Below are 18,177 nucleotides of genomic sequence, written 5' to 3'. Positions count from 1 at the left end.
TCCTTCTTCTCTTCAATCTTTGTACACCTTTTTTTTTCTCCTTTTTTTTCTGTAGTGGAAAGTTTTGACTGTTTTTAATTTTATATTGAAAAGATTCTCCATGTAAGCAAGTGGAGAAGTGTGGTCAAGTTTCTCAAAAGGCTGAAGAAACAGGCCCTTTATAAAATCCTTGTATTTTATTTGTTTCTCCACTTCTCCCTATGGGAGTGTTTGTCAAAATGCAATGGTGCTGCTACCTAGTTAGTGTTATGTGATTTTTACTAAAACTAGAACTTACACCTTCGATGTGTCACTAAATTTTGTTTCATAATTTTAAATGATACTATTTTAAATGATACTATTATATAATAGTACAATAGTATGGTACCATGCCCATGCTTGGAGAATCAGTTAAATAAAGAAAGGAGAAAAGTTAGAGTGGCCTATGGAAGGAAAATGAGAGGAAAAATGACTTAATAAAAAAGGACTAAAAAACTGAAAAGGGGATGTGCAATGCATGTGAGTGGCTGACAGAAGTTTTGTTTTTTGCATTTCCTTTTTGAAAAGTGACATGGTTCCACCACCACACATTTTCAATCATTTTCACCAACCTGTTTTCATGCGGTGCCAAAAAAGTCGTAGGTCCAAATATTTTTTGGATTTCATTTTCATATAAAAAAAAACTACTATAACTAAATCATCTCAAGAGCCATTTTTTAGTTTAATGAATTATTTTGATAAGTTGATTGATTATTCCAAGATTAAATCCAAAGGGAAATTATCTACCCGTTAAGTGGGATTGGGTTTGAAGGAAAACTAAAATAGTGTAAATGGTCACTTTAGTCTTTGATTATGCACTTCGTTGTCACAAAGTTCTTCGACTCATGATTAACTACAAAGTAATCTTTGAATGTGCATTTTCTTTATCAGTTTAATCCCTGACGTTGAAAACTTATGTTAATCGATGAGGTGACAAATATTTTTGTGCTGACAAGGTGCATGAGATATCACAGGACTAAACTGAAAATAGAAAATGGTCGTTTTGGCCCCTAAAACGAAAATCAATATTCCCAACTTGAATCTCAAATCCTTAAATCCTGAATTTGATCTCCAAATGGAAGATTTAGAGATTTAGATATTTTAGATTCAATTTGCGGATATTGTTTTCGGTTCAAGGACCAAAGCGGCCATTTTAATCTTTCACTCTAGTCCCTGTGATACCTCATGCACGTTGTCAGCACAAAACATTTGTCATCTCATCAGTTAACCAAAGTTTTTAACGTCAGAGACTAAATCGATAACGGAAGTGCACATTCAAAGACTATTTTGTATTTAATTCTGAGTCAAAGACCTTTATGATAATGAGGTGCATAATCATGGACTAAAATGACCCTTTACTCAAATAAATATTTATTAAACATTGTCACTAAGGCCGTAATGCCTAATTCATGTGTCTCATAGATGCCAATAATGTTCGACACGGGGCCTGTTACATATTTTAGAAGTCTAACTCAATTGATAAATACTGATATTATTAGACTCAAAGTTGTCTTAAACATTTTGGATCCCTAAGTAGAGCTTAATTTAGCCACGGTTGAATAGTAACAAATGTGTAGAGACCCCTTATTCAAGCAAAATCGTGGATTGTGTGGTAGCTCAACTTGCATTGGGTCTTCCCCTGGTTAAACTATACATCTTTACCCCAAGTTTGAATAAAGGACTTCACCGTATGTAGACGGTGATTGTCACCTCATCTATAGAGGTGTTTCGGTGGTAAATTGAACCCAAGTGCAGTTGATTGATTCAATATTAAGTGAATTTTTTTTTGAGAAATATTAAGTGAAATTTATTATTTACTGCTTTAAAATATCATTTAAAACAACGGTTTTAATTAAGTAGCATCTGTGAATGAATGTGATGTGTGTATATACGGTCACAAGTTCAAAATTAGTTATATCATTATCTGGTGCTAGACTAACAAAATAGTAGGTCTATATAGGGGTAGCACTTTGGTGCCATTAATGGCACCGTGCCATTAAATCTGGGTCACACAAATACATTGCTATTGCATCTGGGCCACACAACACATCTATCTTGATGCCATTAATGGCCCAGATTTAATGGCACGGTGCCATTAATGACACCAAAGTGCTACCCGTCTATATAGTCTTGAATAGTTTGTCTTTTATCACATTAGAAATGTGCATTGATTGAAATGTGTCTAGTTAATTTGAACAGAGTCTAAATCGTACTAATAGATACAAAAAAGTAAAAAGGATCAAGAGTCAAATCTTTGTTCAACTTTCTAAGAGATTAGGTTATGATAAAGAAATCAAGATGCACTATAGTTAAAAAAACAATAGGAAATCTTTGTCGTTAACTTTTTTCCACAAAAAAGTCTATTTTCGTGGTTCAAAGTTCAAACTAATATAATTTTCCATAAAAAAATACAGCAGTAATGATTAAGATTGGCAGTGATCCACATGGTTGCTGGAAAGCTTATAAGCAAAACATATTGATTAGCAAGTTGCCACACAAGCTAGTCACGATCTTGTGCAGTATGAAAGTGAAGTTTGCAACCTAACTTGTAATTCATGGATAGTATATATACATTTGAGTATTTGCATGGGTGCCAAACATGTATCCCATATCCATACTAATACAAATCTACACATTAAATACGTTTGAAGGTTTAGGATGCGTATCCAAACAGTTTATAAGTGAGTGTCAAATACTTGTATATTTTTCTGTCCATAAGTTTCCTCCATTAAAGCTAATCATATTAAAGACGTATCAGATATTAAGTATAGGCTCAATATATGTCTTTACAAAAAAAAAATGTTTATAAATACACCATGTCTTAATCAAACACAAATGCATTGAGTTTAGTCAAGTTAAGGGAACATGTAGTTCCGATTTTTGGATTCCACTAATATTATTTATGTCTACTGACACCATTCCAATCCTTATCCTTGTTTTCATTTCTGAGATTAAGATGCCATATCTTTGTAGATTAGTTTGTGGTAGCTTTGTAGATATAATATCCTTGTAAATATATGTATATTCTCCGGTCACCATTATAAGCAAAAATTTACTTTTTAAGTTTATTTAATAAATTTATGTGTGTGGGATTTATTATATACTACATGTATCATTTATTGAATGAACCTAAAAAGTAAATTTTTGTTTATAATAGTGACTGGATGATATATGTGTTAGCATTATGTGCGAGTTTTCATATCTAGAGTAAAATTTAGTGCATAATTTGATCTCTACATATTTTTCTATTTGTGTTTCTTTTTTCTCTTTCGTTTATGTTAGCAGCAACGTACGGGGCTTTGCTATTGATGACGATGAAATTATTTCGATTTTTAGTAGAAGTGATGATGGACTAGATTCTTTTTTTTTTTGAAGTGATGAAGGACTCGATTTTAAGTAATCTTTTATTCATTTGTATGCATTTCATTTTGAATTTGATATGTACCTATTATAGGGAATGAAGTTGCTACACTTTTTCCACTCACTTTTAATCGGATGAAATACTGTCGTACTGATACTTAGAAAATAGATCATATGTAAAATGGTGGGACTCACACGAATTTCTTTCAATAAGCCACATCATAACTCCTTTGATCCAATGAGGCAACTTATTGATCTAATGATAGAAACCTACTCACTTATACACTATAGAATTGACTTGTAGTATAACATACAACATTAGTAATCAATTGTAGGCAAAATTTATTGAATTTCCTTTATGTAAATGATGAATGTTTAAACTTTTTTTACTGTTTTATCTGCTTTAAAGGCGTGTTTGATGACGAATATAGGAGACAAAAACATGATAATTGTATCATAATCCGCCTCAATCAAGTGTTTGTGAGACCACATGATATGATAAGTTATTTCTTAAACTTATCTTATCATGTCTCTCTAGTTAAAATTCTTATCATAAATATGAGTTGGATTAGAAACTACAAAAGGTTAACATGACCCAGAGGATGATGAATAAGAGGAAGGTAAACCATAATTAGATAAATAGTGTAACTAGGGGTGGGCAAAAAATAAAAAAACCAAACTGAACAGAATCAAACAAAAAAAAACTGAACTATTACTGACAATTTTGAAACTGAACTGAAATAATTCGGTTCATTTCAAAACAGTTTGGTTCAATTCGAAACAGTTCGGTAACTAAAATTCGACTTAGTTTGTTTTTATTTTATTTTATATTTTTTCAATGGTACCAATAATAACAGTTCAGTTTAATTTATAATAGTTTAGTTCGATTTAAAACAGTTCAATTCAAAATACAGACAATTCAATTAAGTTCGGTTCGGAACCGAACCATGCCCACCCTCTGTAACCATAAGATAAGATGATAGAGGAGTGATTTTGTCACTGTTTTGATTCTTGATAACGTCGCATATGATAATGGGCTGGTGTTCATGGATTCAACTTTGTTTTTGGGCTTTGGCCCGGCCCGGCCCTCTACTATACCCAAAATAATATAATAAAAAAAAACAATTTGGCCATTTTTGTAGCACATGGTCTGTATAAATATCATTAAACAATATTTTTGCGTTCCTCACTTATTTAGACACACACAGAAACAAAAGAGATAGAGAGAGAGAGAGAGAAAAAGATAAAATTATAATTGAATTAATATATGTGTATAGTTGAATTGAATTTGATATAGTTGGTGAGAGAGAGAGAGAGAGATGAGCATAGTGTGGAAGAGGACACACAGAAGAAACAAACAAACAACAGTACTACTGCTACTACTGTAGGGTTTTAATCTTCTTTTCTTTACTTACTAATCCCTTTTCTTTCCTCACTCTCATCTCAAAATTATCCTCTCTTCTCTTTTTTTCATTTCCATTTTTAACCCTAACTTCACTCTCAAACCCTAGCTTCAAGCTTCAAACTTCAAACCCATTTCACTCTTCAACAACAACAATCTAGTCAACCCCATTTCTTCTTCACATGCATAATCGTAACTGCATGCGTAGTTCTACTACTTGAGGAGAGGGTGTATGTAGAAGAAATGGAAGAAGGGGGTGACCATGGGATTCTTCTTTCTTCCGCGATTTGTGGGTCCCTCTTCTCCGTTTTGGGTTTCTCTTCTTTCTCCATTCTTTGGGCTGTTAATTGGAGACCCTGGCGAATTTATAGGTATTCATTTCTTCTTTAACCTTTAATTCTCATTATTTGCTGCTAATGCTATTTAATTTTGTCATATGCTTCTTAATTTAATTCATACTTGTTTTGAAATGGGTTTAATTTTACTTGCATTGGTTGATGTGTTGTTTCAATGCCATGTAATTACTGAACTAGTTGCCCTTTTCGACATATTGTTTAGGAAAGAAGTGTAAATTGAAAGGGTAATTTTTGATTTTTTTAGTTCGATGTTAGGCAAAGTATAGTTGCTTAGATTTGGCGCGTTTTTTGAACTTTGTGTGTCATGGGAAATTGTTATTGTGTGAAGAGCTTGATGATTTGTAATCCTGGGGTTGTACATGAAGATATGCACAATGTTTATTTGATAGCTTTGAAAATAGGGGTATCACTATTCACTAATGGGATAGATGCCACAGGCTAGAGCAGCCTCACCTTTAAGTATTTGATGCGATATACTCGGTGTAGTCAATAGCGTGTGGTGCTATAGGGGCTCTTGGCTGCTACAGGATACACAGTTGTGGAGAAGTTTAGTGTAGCAACTGCTAATGCCGGTTGTCATGGTGAGATAGTGCCACACCTAAGAATGTGAGAAAACGTTGGGGATTTTTGGTTGGTGTATTTTAGGAATTTTGCAATTAAAAAACACCAGAGCTAAACTTCTCTTCTTTCACCCTGTTTCACACCTGCTTTCATTTTTCAACCTCCTCATTTGTCGGTCACTGCAAGTTATTTAGTTTTATGTATAAAACTTCCAAGCATAGAGGCTATCCTGCTATATCATTTTTTGGGTCGCTGCTACGCCTGTTCATGATTGATAACACTGGATATAATTATGAACATTATATAAGACACCCTTTTGCAGCTACAGCCTACCAATTTTTTGTACTAACTGAATAGCATTATGGAAAGTCTCAAAAAAATTACTTGTTTGTAATTTTATTATTTATGGCTGTTGGTATCTTAATTACCAATGGTCCACAGAAATAATAACCGAAATTAAGGAATATAATTAACAAATGTCATAAATTTGAGGCTATACACTTCTTTATAGTCCGAAGATGCGATTTGTGTTAATTATTACATCCGAAATGGAATAACATTCACAATTTGTTTCTGTGGTGAACAAGAAATTATTGTCGAAAATGTAACATCTATGTATTTGGCTGGTTGAGACTCATTTGAGTTATTGACAATTAAATTCTCAATGATACTCATCTTTCATTCCATTGCTTGCTCTAAATTTCAGCAACAATTATTGTAGTATCGGGTTTTGGGAGGCTTATCGGATAGGGTTATATGATATTAGAGCATTTACGACCAAGTGGTTACGTGGTTGATCCTTGTTTCCCACTTCTAAATATAAGAAGTTGAGCCTAAGCATTATACATCCATAAAGTCCAAGGCTCTTAAGTGAGGGGTGTGTTAGGTATAAGACAGTTCACAAGCCTTCTCTTAATAACTCCAACTCTCAATAGTTGTTCCTTCGACAAAATAATGCAACCCCATAGCATGTTTGGTCCATAAACACCCTTTATAAAACCTATGAAGCTATGAAGAAAAGACTATCCGGTAAAAATACTAAACAACTATGTATTGTTCATAGTAATTTTTGTTGCTCTTTTCATATGTATTATTAGAAAGAAGAAATATTGATTATTGTTGTCTAGTACGTAATTCTTTTAATCGGAAAAAAAGCAACCACAGCCTGTTCTCACTTGGTGTGGTCAGATCAGATGGATCTAACTACACCATCAAGTGATTCATGTCACATTGTAAATCAGGTCTAGTGACAAACTATGCAGCTATAAACTCTTTTTAAAGGGTTGGACCCTTAGTTTTCCTCGGGCTTCTCTACATCTAACTATTTGACCATCCTTCATACGATTTACTCTGCCTATTGGGGTTTCTATATGTATTCTTTACACATGCTTAAATCACCTAAATCAAAATTCTACTACCTTTTTGATATTTGGTGTTACCCTTTTTTCTCTATTGCATTAATTCCTGATCCTATCCCGTCTCCCTCCTTTGCTTGGCCATCTTGCTGTTCATATCATTCTTACGACTTTCAAATTGAACCTTTGACTTGATAAGCATTCAGTCCTATGTGGCATTGCTGGTCAAGTAGCCATGTGGTAAATTTTTTATCAATGAGAAAGATAACAAAAAGAACCCTCTAAAAGAAAGCTGATTAATAAAATAATTAAATGTTTAGTTTTTTTTAATGAATTTCCATTTTGCGGTAGTTTGTTCGGTTATTTTGCAATTCCAAGTTTTTATTGATAATTATTGATTAATTTTCAATAGGAAATCAAGCTGTGAACCTAAAAATAATACAGATGTCAAAATTTCCCATTCATAACTCGGGCCTGTTAAATTTCCATGATTCGACCTTCTTTGTTTGACAGGAATCTCTATAGCTGTTCCAAAAATTGGATAATGAAGCTCCGTTTTTGATATGATTGAATATGATTATTTTCAAAATATTTTTTGAACCTTGTGATAACATCTGAATTTTTGAATTTTGAACATAACAAATGTCGTTAGCCTGGTACTCTACTTTATTGCCTTTCGTAAGACGTAAACAAATGGGTCTAACTTTTGATAAACCAATGACTCTGTCTTATAAAATGTATTGATTTGGGAAGGAATCCCAGTTGTTGTGTGTTGCTTTAATAATGCAATTAAAGTTCTCTGTATTTTTTATGTTGATTTGGCCTTTCTTACATATATATGTTTTTATTTGTGTCTATTTACAGCTGGATCTTTGCTCGGAAATGGCCAAATATCTTGCAAGGGCCTCAACTCCATTTGCTCTGTGGTTTCCTGAACCTTTCAGCGTGGTCTGTTGTTGTTTCTCCAATTATTGTGCTTATCATTTGGGGATCCTGGTTGGTTGTAATATTGGATCGACATCTGATTGGTTTGGCTGTAATAATGGCTGGAACTGCTCTCTTATTGGCATTTTATTCAATTATGCTGTGGTGGAGAACCCAGTGGCAAAGCTCAAGTATGTATTTGCTAGACAATTTGTTTTTTAACATAGCTTTGTGTCTTGTTCACAAGTTTAAGCTTATATACGCCATATACTGTATTTGATTTGAAACCAACATTTCTAAATACCGAAGCTTAAATAGAGATTTTTTTTCTGCCATTACTATTGATGGTTGTTTTCTTGGACGATTTTCCACCATTTTAGCAATACACAGCCTTTGGACATGATGGTGATGCATGTTTTTCAAAAGAAAAGGGGAAAACTGCAGCTGCATATGATTTTATGGTGACAAATTTGGCATGATCCATGTTAGAAATAAGGAGTCAATACGATGTGGTTTTAGAGAAATTTTGGTCATAAAAGTTGCTGGATGCTCCGATGAGCGGTTGTGGAGTTGCCAAAAAAATTGGGATAACAATTGAGTCTACAATAACATAGGATACAAAATCAAGTAATTCCATAGTTGAGAACTTTACTACAAAGAGTGCCGTGATAATTTTACAGAGGATGGTATCACTTCGGTACAATGTTAACGATATGATTTGAGTGTAAAAAAAGTTAAAAGAGAATGGAGATTCTTTGAATAATATGGGACTAGCCACATCTCTAGGTGGGAACTTTACTATGAAGTGTGTCAATGCTTTATAAGCTATTTAAGCCATATCTCTTGGTGACGTGAGAATGGGGCTTTTCTCCGATGCATTTCTTCACACTTAGCTGCTTAGGGCTATTGAATCTGGTGCCTGGACAATACTGAAAGCCCAACTTCAGCTCTAGGATAAGCTCTGATACTATCTTAGATTTTGGACCTTAACTCAACTTCACAAAATGTCTACTAAGGTGAGGATTTTCGTAGCTTTATAACCTCTATTTAGGCCATATCTCTAGGGTTTCTAGGGGTCTGAGGCTTGGTCTTTACTCCAATAATTGTTGAGCGGACATGTCTTCAAGCACTGCATGTCTCTATTATCTTTAGGAAATGCCTCATTTGTAGTCTTAAGAACAGATGTGAGGACAATAAAGATGCATTTTCATAGTTGAAGACAAATAAGAACTTAATTAAGCATAAATAGGAAGAAAGTATCACTAACCGGATAAATTTATTTTCTTTGAGAAGTGGGAAGGTCATACTCATTTGGTAGGTTTAGAGTAGGAGGGGTTGTTGTATCAGAATGAGTCATCATGCACCTACCTCTTCAGCCAAGCCAGTGCATGTACTATTAGCGGGTTTAGAATGCTGTTTTGGGCATCAAGTAATGTAGATCTGATTAACGAATGTTCCCTTGAGAAAACTTGATTCGAAGAGAGCAGCATGATTATTAGGAAATAAATAAGGAGTCACAGTGATATGGAACTTATTTTACCTATAGTTGAACAAGCTACAGGGTTGTTATTGGTTTAGGTCCTTGGACAAAGCTATTGATGGGAAACTTTGTCCTCATTGCGGCACACACACACATGTATTGTTCTATGTTGCTCTTTAATTGCGTTGGTTTTGTGTTTACTTATCCGATGTGCGTGATATGCCGAAGGAGCAATTTTTATTAGTTTTATTTTTGCATCGACTCTTCTAATAATTTTTATAAATTGTCTTCATTTTTCTTTGGCAGGAGCTGTTGCAATCCTGCTTCTTCTAGCTGTTGCTCTACTTTGTGCCTATGAGCTTTGTGCAGTATATGTCACAACTGGGTCACGGGCATCCGACCGATATTCTCCTTCTGGTTTCTTTTTTGGAGTGTCAGCAATTGCTTTAGCAATCAACATGCTATTTATTTGCAGAATGGTATTCAATGGTATGTTTTTGAATCACTTTTCATTTACAAATTGTTATCCAAATTATTATTGAAGGTTAAAATATAGGTAGCTATAGAGGTTACTCATTTTTCGATAATATAAAGCATGATTGTATATGTATAGGCACTAAATTGAAAACACTCATGTTGGAACTGAAATAATTATAACTGTAATGAATGTATAGAGACTGAAATAGATGGTTTCCTGTTGTACATGCTGCTTTCAGTCTGTTTTTTGTTTTGTCACTTGAAAATTTCTTATTACCATTGCTCATGCAGGGAATGGCTTAGATGTGGATGAATATGTGCGAAGCGCTTACAAATCTGCTTATTCTGATGGTATTGAGGTGGGTCCTGTGGCTTGTTTGCCTGAACCACCAAACCCAAATGAATTATATCCTCGACAATCTAGAAGGTTTGTTCTTGTTCTTGCTCTCAGTTTGGACTATCATAATGGAGACAAATAACTTTTAAGGTTTTAAAATAGCATTCAGTATTAGCAATTAGTCAGGAATGTATTGCTTTTGCTCTTAATTTTATCCCCTCCTTCCAATCAGTTTATTGATGGATCTATTACCTTGTTTTGAATAACTTGTGCCTATTCTTCTGACAATGGTTGAATGTTGAATATCTAATATTGCTTCTCAAACATTTAAGCGGATAAAATGTGTACATCATTAAGCTTTCTTTTTAAGTTATTTGCTTTTCTTTTTCTTGACAGGGCTTCCCATCTTGTTCTTCTCTATCTTGGCTCGTTATCTGTTCTGTTAGTATACTCCATCTTGTATGGTCTAACGGCAAAGGAGGAAAATTGGCTGGGAGCAATCACATCTGTTGCTGTTATTATTCTTGGTGATTTAATCAGCCCTTCTTGATATTGGTTATATTAATTTTTGTACTATCTCAAAAGGGAAAATTCTTATGCACTTTTTATCTCTGGTTTTTTGTTTACTGTTTCTGTAAACTTCTTGTCATGTAGACTGGAATATGGGAGCTTGCCTGTATGGTTTTCAACTTCTTAATAGTCGTGTTGCCGTATTGTTCATTGCTGGAACATCTCGGGTGTTTCTTATTTGTTTTGGAGTGCAATACTGGTCAGTTCCTTAATCCAAAACTTGACCTTTTTACCTGCATTGCATGTATTAATGGTTTGTTGACTTGACTATGCTTTTCTCTTGCAGGTATTTGGGGCACTGTATCAGTTATGCTGTTATGGCTTGTGTACTTTTAGGAGCTGCTGTTTCTCGCCATTTATCGGTTACAAATCCATTAGCTGCAAGGAGAGATGCCTTACAAAGCACTGTAGTTCGCCTGAGAGAAGGTTTTCGTAGAAAGGAGCATAACAGTTCATCTAGCTTTTCTGAAGGTTGTGGCTCAAGTATGAAACGGAGCAGTAGTGTTGAAGCTGGTAATCTTGGAAATGTCATTGAAGCTAGCAGGGGTCTGGCTGCAGGTGATGGGAGCAATTGGAATAATGTCATGTCTCAAACTGCTAGTTTGCCGGACGGAATCAATAGTGACAAAAGCATTGATAGTGGAAGGTCAAGTATAGCGTTACACTTACACAGCAGCTCCTGTCGCTCAGCTGCTCATGAACCTGAAGTTGGAATATCATCTGATGAAAGAAATTTGGATCACAATAATTCGTTGGTTGTTTGTTCTAGTAGTGGCCTTGATAGTCAAGGGAATGACTCTAGTGCATCTAACTCTGCAAATCAACAACCATTGGATTTGAATTTGGCTCTTGCATTTCAAGAAAGGTTGAATGACCCTAGGATTGCTACAATGCTGAAAAGAAGGACCAGACAAGGTGACCGTGAGCTGAGTAGTTTATTACAAGATAAAGGCTTGGATCCAAATTTTGCTATGATGTTAAAAGAGAAAAGTTTAGAGTTAGATCCAACTATCCTGGCATTATTACAAAGAGGTAGCCTGGATGCAGATAGAGATCATCCTGAAAATACTGATAATACTAGTGTTGACAATGCTATGCCTAATCAGATTTCATTATCTGAAGAACTGAGGCTACATGGGCTTGAGAAATGGCTTCAGTTGTGCAGGCTTATATTGCATCACATTACGGGTACTCCAGAACGAGCGTGGGTTCTGTTTAGCTTTATTTTCATTCTTGAAACCATCACAGTTGGTATATTTCGTCCAAAAACAATCAAAATCGTTAATGCAACACACCAGCAGGTGAATACTGTCTCTCCCTAGATTATTTCTGGTTTGTTTTGTGCGAGTGAATTATGTACAAGCACCTTATTTTTGGAAGCCTAATGTCTCTATTCTGTTTGTTTGATGTTGGGATGGTAATTGTGAATATTACATGTGCTCATCTTGATGTTTTATGAATCTTCATTGCTTGCAGTTTGAGTTTGGCTTAGCGGTGCTATTGTTGTCTCCCGTGATATGCTCTATCATGGCTTTCCTTCGATCACTTGCGGTGGAAGAAATCACCATGACATCAAAACCAAGGAAGGTATAGAGTTGCCTATTATTGGATTGAATATAATGTGTGAATTTAATCATTAATTTTATTATCTTGTTTAATTAACTTATGTCTGCTTTGTCAGTTTTTCTACTGGATTATTGGTTCTAACTTAGAATATAGGAATCTATTGCTTTATGACATTCTTGGTTTTGTTCTGTGATGGAATACATTCCCGATTAGTTTACATCTGTCTGTACAATTTACTGTATTATTTCTCCGGCTTAGCTGTCACTTGGTTAGATAGCTGTCACAGGTAGTTAGACCTAGATCAGTGTATATATACTGAGTTGTACCTATTTCATTGAACTTGATTTTCATTGTATGAATTCAATATGTACAGAACACACTTTCTGTTTTTCTCTGAAGCCTAAAATGGTATCCATTGCTAATTGAACCCAAATGGTATTTTGCCATTTGATGCAAATGGCATATTGTCTTCAAATCTACCTACTCGCCCTCCGTCGAATTTGGGTGACACTACTCTGATTAGTGCATCACTGTTGAACACAGTTCCGTAAAGTTCTTTAGTTATCTTTTCACAGTTTATGTTTGTGAAACTTGATAAAGTTAACTTCCTCATCTGGTGCCAACACATCGAACTGATGATTAAAGCTCACCAATTAGATCATTTTTTGGTTTCTCTTTCGATTCTACTTCATTTCCTCTCTGAAGGAGATTGCAATGCAAGCAGGGTTAGCTCTGTGTACCTCGAATGGGAGCAACCAGATTAAATGTTCCCATCTTTAATCCAATCAACTCTTTTGTGTTTGATCTTCTCCAAAGTCCTTGAATGTATCCATGCTTATGATGTTTGGGAACGAACCCACACTCACTTTCATCATGTGATTCACACAAGATTGCTTCAACTGTGATTTGAGGCTTGAGTTTTTCCAAACGCCTGGGCATTGTAAGCTCTAGACCATATTTCTAGCTAATATGAGACTTCGGTTTTACCCAATACTTTCCATGTTCTAACAAAAATCATGCTTTTGGCAACCCTGTTGGATGGTTTGTTTTAGGTGCTAATTGTCACATTCACAGGAGTGTTGTTTACTGCAATTATCGTTCAAGAAACTCAATTGAGTCGTTTCATTTAATTCTCGTGTTTCTTTTCATGTTTCTCGATTACTTTCTTTATCTTGGTTGTTCTTTTCAATGCATACATACATTTCATGATGATGCTTGATAAAGTATTTGTTTGAAGTTTATATTAATTGCCAGTAGTATATTATTTTTGACCATCTCTTCATAATTTGTTGTCTTCAGTATGGTATCATTGCTTGGCTGCTCAGCACCTGTGTTGGACTATTGCTCTCATTTTTAAGGTATGCCCTACTATACCTGAAAGTCATTCATACGCTTTAGTTTTGACCTCACTTTTACTAAATTTTTTATGTAGAACATTTTTTTGTCATGATTTTAATTGAACACATTAATGTGCATCCAATTTATATAAGTTAAGTTGCTTATTGTCATTACACGAATACTTTCAAATTTTTTCACTATTATAGTCCGAATTGTTCATGTTATCCAAACCTTTTTAGTCCGAATTCTATTTTAGACTTCATGGTTTTGTGTGTTAATATTAATAATTTAGTAATACATATTTGTTTAGGTTTTTGCTTGTGAAATTGAATCAGTTTTTGTTTTGAATGCCAAAATGATTATAATCCGGTGTAGTTTAGTTCCTGGTTTGTCCAGCTAACACATAATAATGAATAATGATTATGCCTGTGTTTTGTTTTATTAATTATTCTGTAAAAATTGTGCAGCAAATCATCAGTTCTCCTTGGATTGTCATTGACTGTGCCACTAATGGTGGCATGCCTTTCTTTTGCTATTCCTATATGGATTTGTAATGGTTACCAATTTTGGGTTCCCCGTATAAATTGTACCGAAAATGCTGGAAATGATCGCATTCCTCGTACAAAGGTCAGTGCAACTGCCTTTCCCACCTACTATTATGCTGTCCAGTGCTTTATGTTTTCAATAGATCCGTTTCTTTTCGTTCGTTAGATACAACATTTGAACATATGTATTTTTCTTGCAACATGCATATTTTTCTACTATAATTAGTTCCTTTGGTGGCCATGTATTTCCTTCTTTCTTGACTTGTTTACTGTTTTAATAATCAATTTTTTCTCTTATCTGTTATATCTTTTATGTTGATAGTCTTTTCCTTGAAGGACTCTTTTCTCTTTTGCGTGAAACATTCTTGGAATATTATTTCTCATTTTTGTAAAATATAAATGCTAGATTACTTGCATCAATCTTTTCGACCAATATCATTGTAGGGAAATGGTACCATGTCCTTGAAATGTTTAATGCAAGGTGTGTGACTTAAGAAAAGAAATAGAATGTATACATAACAAGCAAAAACTCCACAATAGTAAAAATACCCTGAAAATATTATAACTAGAAGTATTTTCTTCTCAATGAATGATAGGTTAAACTGCATGCGATGCACAAATTAGCATGTCATATTCTCCCCTAAAAAAACAGTATTTCCTCAATCAGTTATTTAGCCTTACATGTGTGTGTTTGTGGTTTTTGAGATGCTTAACTTACAGGAAGAAAGGTTAGGTAATTCAGATAGTTTTCCTGTTTTGTCATGTCACTCTAGTCTTTAAGTAAAAATACCTAGGTATGTAGGACTTACAACATAATTGCTAAGATAGTTTCTTTCATTGTGGAATTATTCTGTGTGTCAATTTCAAAGACATTACGAACTTGGAAAACAAACAAGCTTTATAGCGCTGAGGCCCTGCCCAATGCCCTTGAAAACAATCCTTAAGAATTTGCTCTGGGTGTTCCTTCCCCATCGCTATTAGTAGACGATCATATTAGATGCAACCTATTCTAGTTTTGGGTCCTTAGATGTGGTACTTAAGTAATGGTTTGATGTTTGAGAGGCTTTTATAATTTATAATTTTATTATAAAATTTTATCATGACATTCATTCAACACTTGCATTGCTGCTACCTTCCTATGTAATTCAGGAAATCACAAATTGAGAGGAAGTGTGTTATGTACTTGTTACTCGTCTTTTTGAAGTGCAATTCCTTGTCAATGCATAATTTGTCTTGCTTCTTTTTACAGGGTATAGTTCTCATTATTTGTATGTCGGTATTTGTTGGATCTGTACTGGCTTTGGGAGCAATAGTTTCTGCAAGGCCTCTAGATGATTTAGGATACAAGGGATGGACTGATCAGAAAAGCTTGGTTTCCCCTTACACATCATCCGTTTTTATTGGCTGGGCTATGGCATCTGCCATTGGTTTAGTTGTTACTAGCGTACTTCCAATAATTTCATGGTTTGCAACATATAGGTTCCCCCTGTCTTCTGCTATCCTTATTGGAATATTTGCAGGTATACTCTTTCTCATTGTGTGTACAACTATATATGTATTTTTTGTTCCAGCTTCTGATATTTATATTTCTATGAACTCTTTCTGGATGCAGCTATCCTTGTAACATTTTGTGGAGTGTCTTACTTAGAAGTTATCAAATCTAGGGATGACCAAGTTCCAACAAAGGGTGATTTCTTAGCTGCTTTGCTTCCTTTAGTCTTCATTCCAGCAATGCTCTCCCTTTGCTGCGGATTGCTTAAGTGGTTGGTAAAACTTGACTATCTCTCTGTTGCTTTGCATTTCTACAAGTATCTGATGTTTTTCAAAATTTCTATTTGCAGGAAGGACGATGGTTGGAAACTTTCTAGAGGTGTATATATTTTTGTTATGATTGGTCTTTTGCTTCTGTTTGGTGGTATTTCAGCTTTAATAGTTGTCATCAAGCCTTGGACGGTAAGTGCAATTCTCTTCATTGTGTTGACTTTAATAACTTTACCTCTATACTTGTCTTTCCTTCACTTCTCTTCAACCTTTTTTGCTGAACATCTTAATTCCCATTACTGCAGATAGGGGTAGCATTTCTTTTGGTTCTTCTCCTAATGGTATTAGCAATTGGGGCAATTCACCACTGGGCTTCAAACAATTTTTATTTGAGCCGGATACAAATGGTGTTTGTTTGCTTCTTTGCATTTCTGTTGGCTTTGGCAGCATTTCTTGTTGGATGGTTTGAAGGTGCTAGCTAAATTTATTACTTGCATTGATATCTGTATCTTTAGTAGAGATTGGCTGATCTACAATTGCTGTATTAATTGTTTTCTGCTTTTCAGATAAACCATTTGTTGGAGCTTCAGTTGGGTATTTTTTATTTCTTTTTCTTCTTGCTGGAAGGGCATTGACAGTGAGTTACTTATTTGATTAACCTTATATGAAGCATGTTTCTGAATTCCGACCATTTTCAAAATTTATCGTTATTTTTCTGTGTTGTACAGGTTCTCCTTTCATATCCTATTGTGGTATATTCTCCCCGAGTTTTGCCGGTGTATGTGTATGATGCTCATGCAGATTGTGGAAAGAATGTCAGGTTAACTCTTATGCTCAAAGTTTGACTGTTATTTTTATATGTTTAATCTTTAATTTTATGTGTTAATGATGTATTAGTTCATTTATCCATTGCTGGTATTTCTATTTACAGTATTGCCTTTCTCATGCTGTATGGGATTGCCCTGGCAACAGAAGGCTGGGGTGTTGTTGCCAGTTTAAAGATTTATCCACCCTTCGCTGGTGCAGCTGTATCAGCAGTAACACTTGTTGTTTCATTTGGGTTTGCTGTCTCTCGTCCCTGCCTAACTCTTAAGGTTAGAGAAATAACTGTGACCAGTATTGAATTTTCAAACTACTACTAATTAAAATGATTGGACTCAAACTACTCTGATTCTCTGTGAAGCAAATGGCTCATTATAATCTGTTAAGTGCGTACTACTTCAGAAAAAACCCTTATTGAAGTTCTAACCTATAATGTACAGATGATGGAAGATGCTGTACATTTTCTCAGCAAGGAAACTGTTGTTCAGGCAATTGCTAGATCAGCAACAAAGGTTTGTACATCTGTCAATGAGATTGCAGGATATACCATGCCAATTTTTCATTTTATGCTTGATCAACCCACCTGTCTGCTTTTATAATGAAATTAAGTTCGATCAATCCATCTGTCCTTGCTTCTGTTTCTTGTCCATTTCCTTTGCATTAACAAAAATTAGCAACACATGTCTAGGCCAGCAATATCATGACAATTAATATAAGTAACCTGTAAACATTTGGAGTTGTGCTCTTTGATCCTGATACCAGAATTTTTTCGTTTTGTTTTTATGATTTTTTTTGTAATTGGATTGTTTTATTGAATACTGTTGTTGGAAAGACTATCACCTTTCTATTTCTAGTGAAGTTTTACTAAATGTTCATGTTATTTGTTTGATTGCAGACCAGAAATGCAATATCTGGAACTTATTCCGCACCACAGAGGTCGGCTAGTTCTGCTGCCCTTTTGATTGGAGACCCCACCATTTCGCTAGATAGGGCAGGGAATTTTGTGCTGCCAAGAGCTGATGTCATGAAATTGAGAGACCGTTTGAGAAATGAAGAATTAGTTGCAGGTTCATTATTTAGTAGATTAAGATATGCAAGCACGTTTCGCCATGAGCCAACCAGTGATGTAGATCACAGAAGAGTAATGTGTGCTCATGCACGTATTCTGGCTTTAGAAGAGGCTATTGATACTGAATGGGTCTACATGTGGGATAAGTTTGGTGGTTATTTGCTTTTGTTGCTTGGTTTGACATCTAAGGCAGAACAAGCACAGGTAAAAAGGCAATTGTAGCTGCTTTGCATGCA

General features: G+C 34.8%; 1 protein-coding gene across 2 annotated transcripts in view; it reads left to right on the top strand.

The window, feature by feature from the left end:
- Positions 1 to 4,812: 4,812 nt before the first annotated feature.
- Positions 4,813 to 18,177, top strand: part of DEK1 (calpain-type cysteine protease family) — a 20,767-nt gene continuing 7,402 nt past the window's right edge. For both annotated transcript variants that reach the window (XM_085705233.1, XM_085705232.1), the window contains exons 1-19: positions 4,813 to 5,151; positions 7,917 to 8,167; positions 9,763 to 9,945; positions 10,225 to 10,360; positions 10,667 to 10,797; positions 10,925 to 11,039; positions 11,127 to 12,141; positions 12,317 to 12,427; positions 13,706 to 13,764; positions 14,212 to 14,371; positions 15,539 to 15,809; positions 15,902 to 16,052; positions 16,131 to 16,242; positions 16,356 to 16,521; positions 16,617 to 16,687; positions 16,779 to 16,870; positions 16,982 to 17,144; positions 17,313 to 17,384; positions 17,768 to 18,145. In XM_085705233.1, the coding sequence (XP_085561359.1) occupies positions 5,024 to 5,151; positions 7,917 to 8,167; positions 9,763 to 9,945; positions 10,225 to 10,360; positions 10,667 to 10,797; positions 10,925 to 11,039; positions 11,127 to 12,141; positions 12,317 to 12,427; positions 13,706 to 13,764; positions 14,212 to 14,371; positions 15,539 to 15,809; positions 15,902 to 16,052; positions 16,131 to 16,242; positions 16,356 to 16,521; positions 16,617 to 16,687; positions 16,779 to 16,870; positions 16,982 to 17,144; positions 17,313 to 17,384; positions 17,768 to 18,145 (3,765 nt within the window). In that variant the 5' untranslated portion in view covers positions 4,813 to 5,023. The remainder of the gene's footprint in view (positions 5,152 to 7,916; positions 8,168 to 9,762; positions 9,946 to 10,224; positions 10,361 to 10,666; positions 10,798 to 10,924; positions 11,040 to 11,126; positions 12,142 to 12,316; positions 12,428 to 13,705; positions 13,765 to 14,211; positions 14,372 to 15,538; positions 15,810 to 15,901; positions 16,053 to 16,130; positions 16,243 to 16,355; positions 16,522 to 16,616; positions 16,688 to 16,778; positions 16,871 to 16,981; positions 17,145 to 17,312; positions 17,385 to 17,767; positions 18,146 to 18,177) is intronic.

The sequence above is a fragment of the Medicago sativa genome, chromosome 4 (genome assembly GCF_051527215.1).
Source record: "Medicago sativa cultivar Bolivia chromosome 4, Bolivia_mono, whole genome shotgun sequence".
NCBI lineage: Eukaryota > Viridiplantae > Streptophyta > Magnoliopsida > Fabales > Fabaceae > Medicago > Medicago sativa.
The sequence above is the reverse complement of the archived record's forward strand: the minus strand, read 5'-3'. Positions and strand labels throughout refer to the sequence as shown.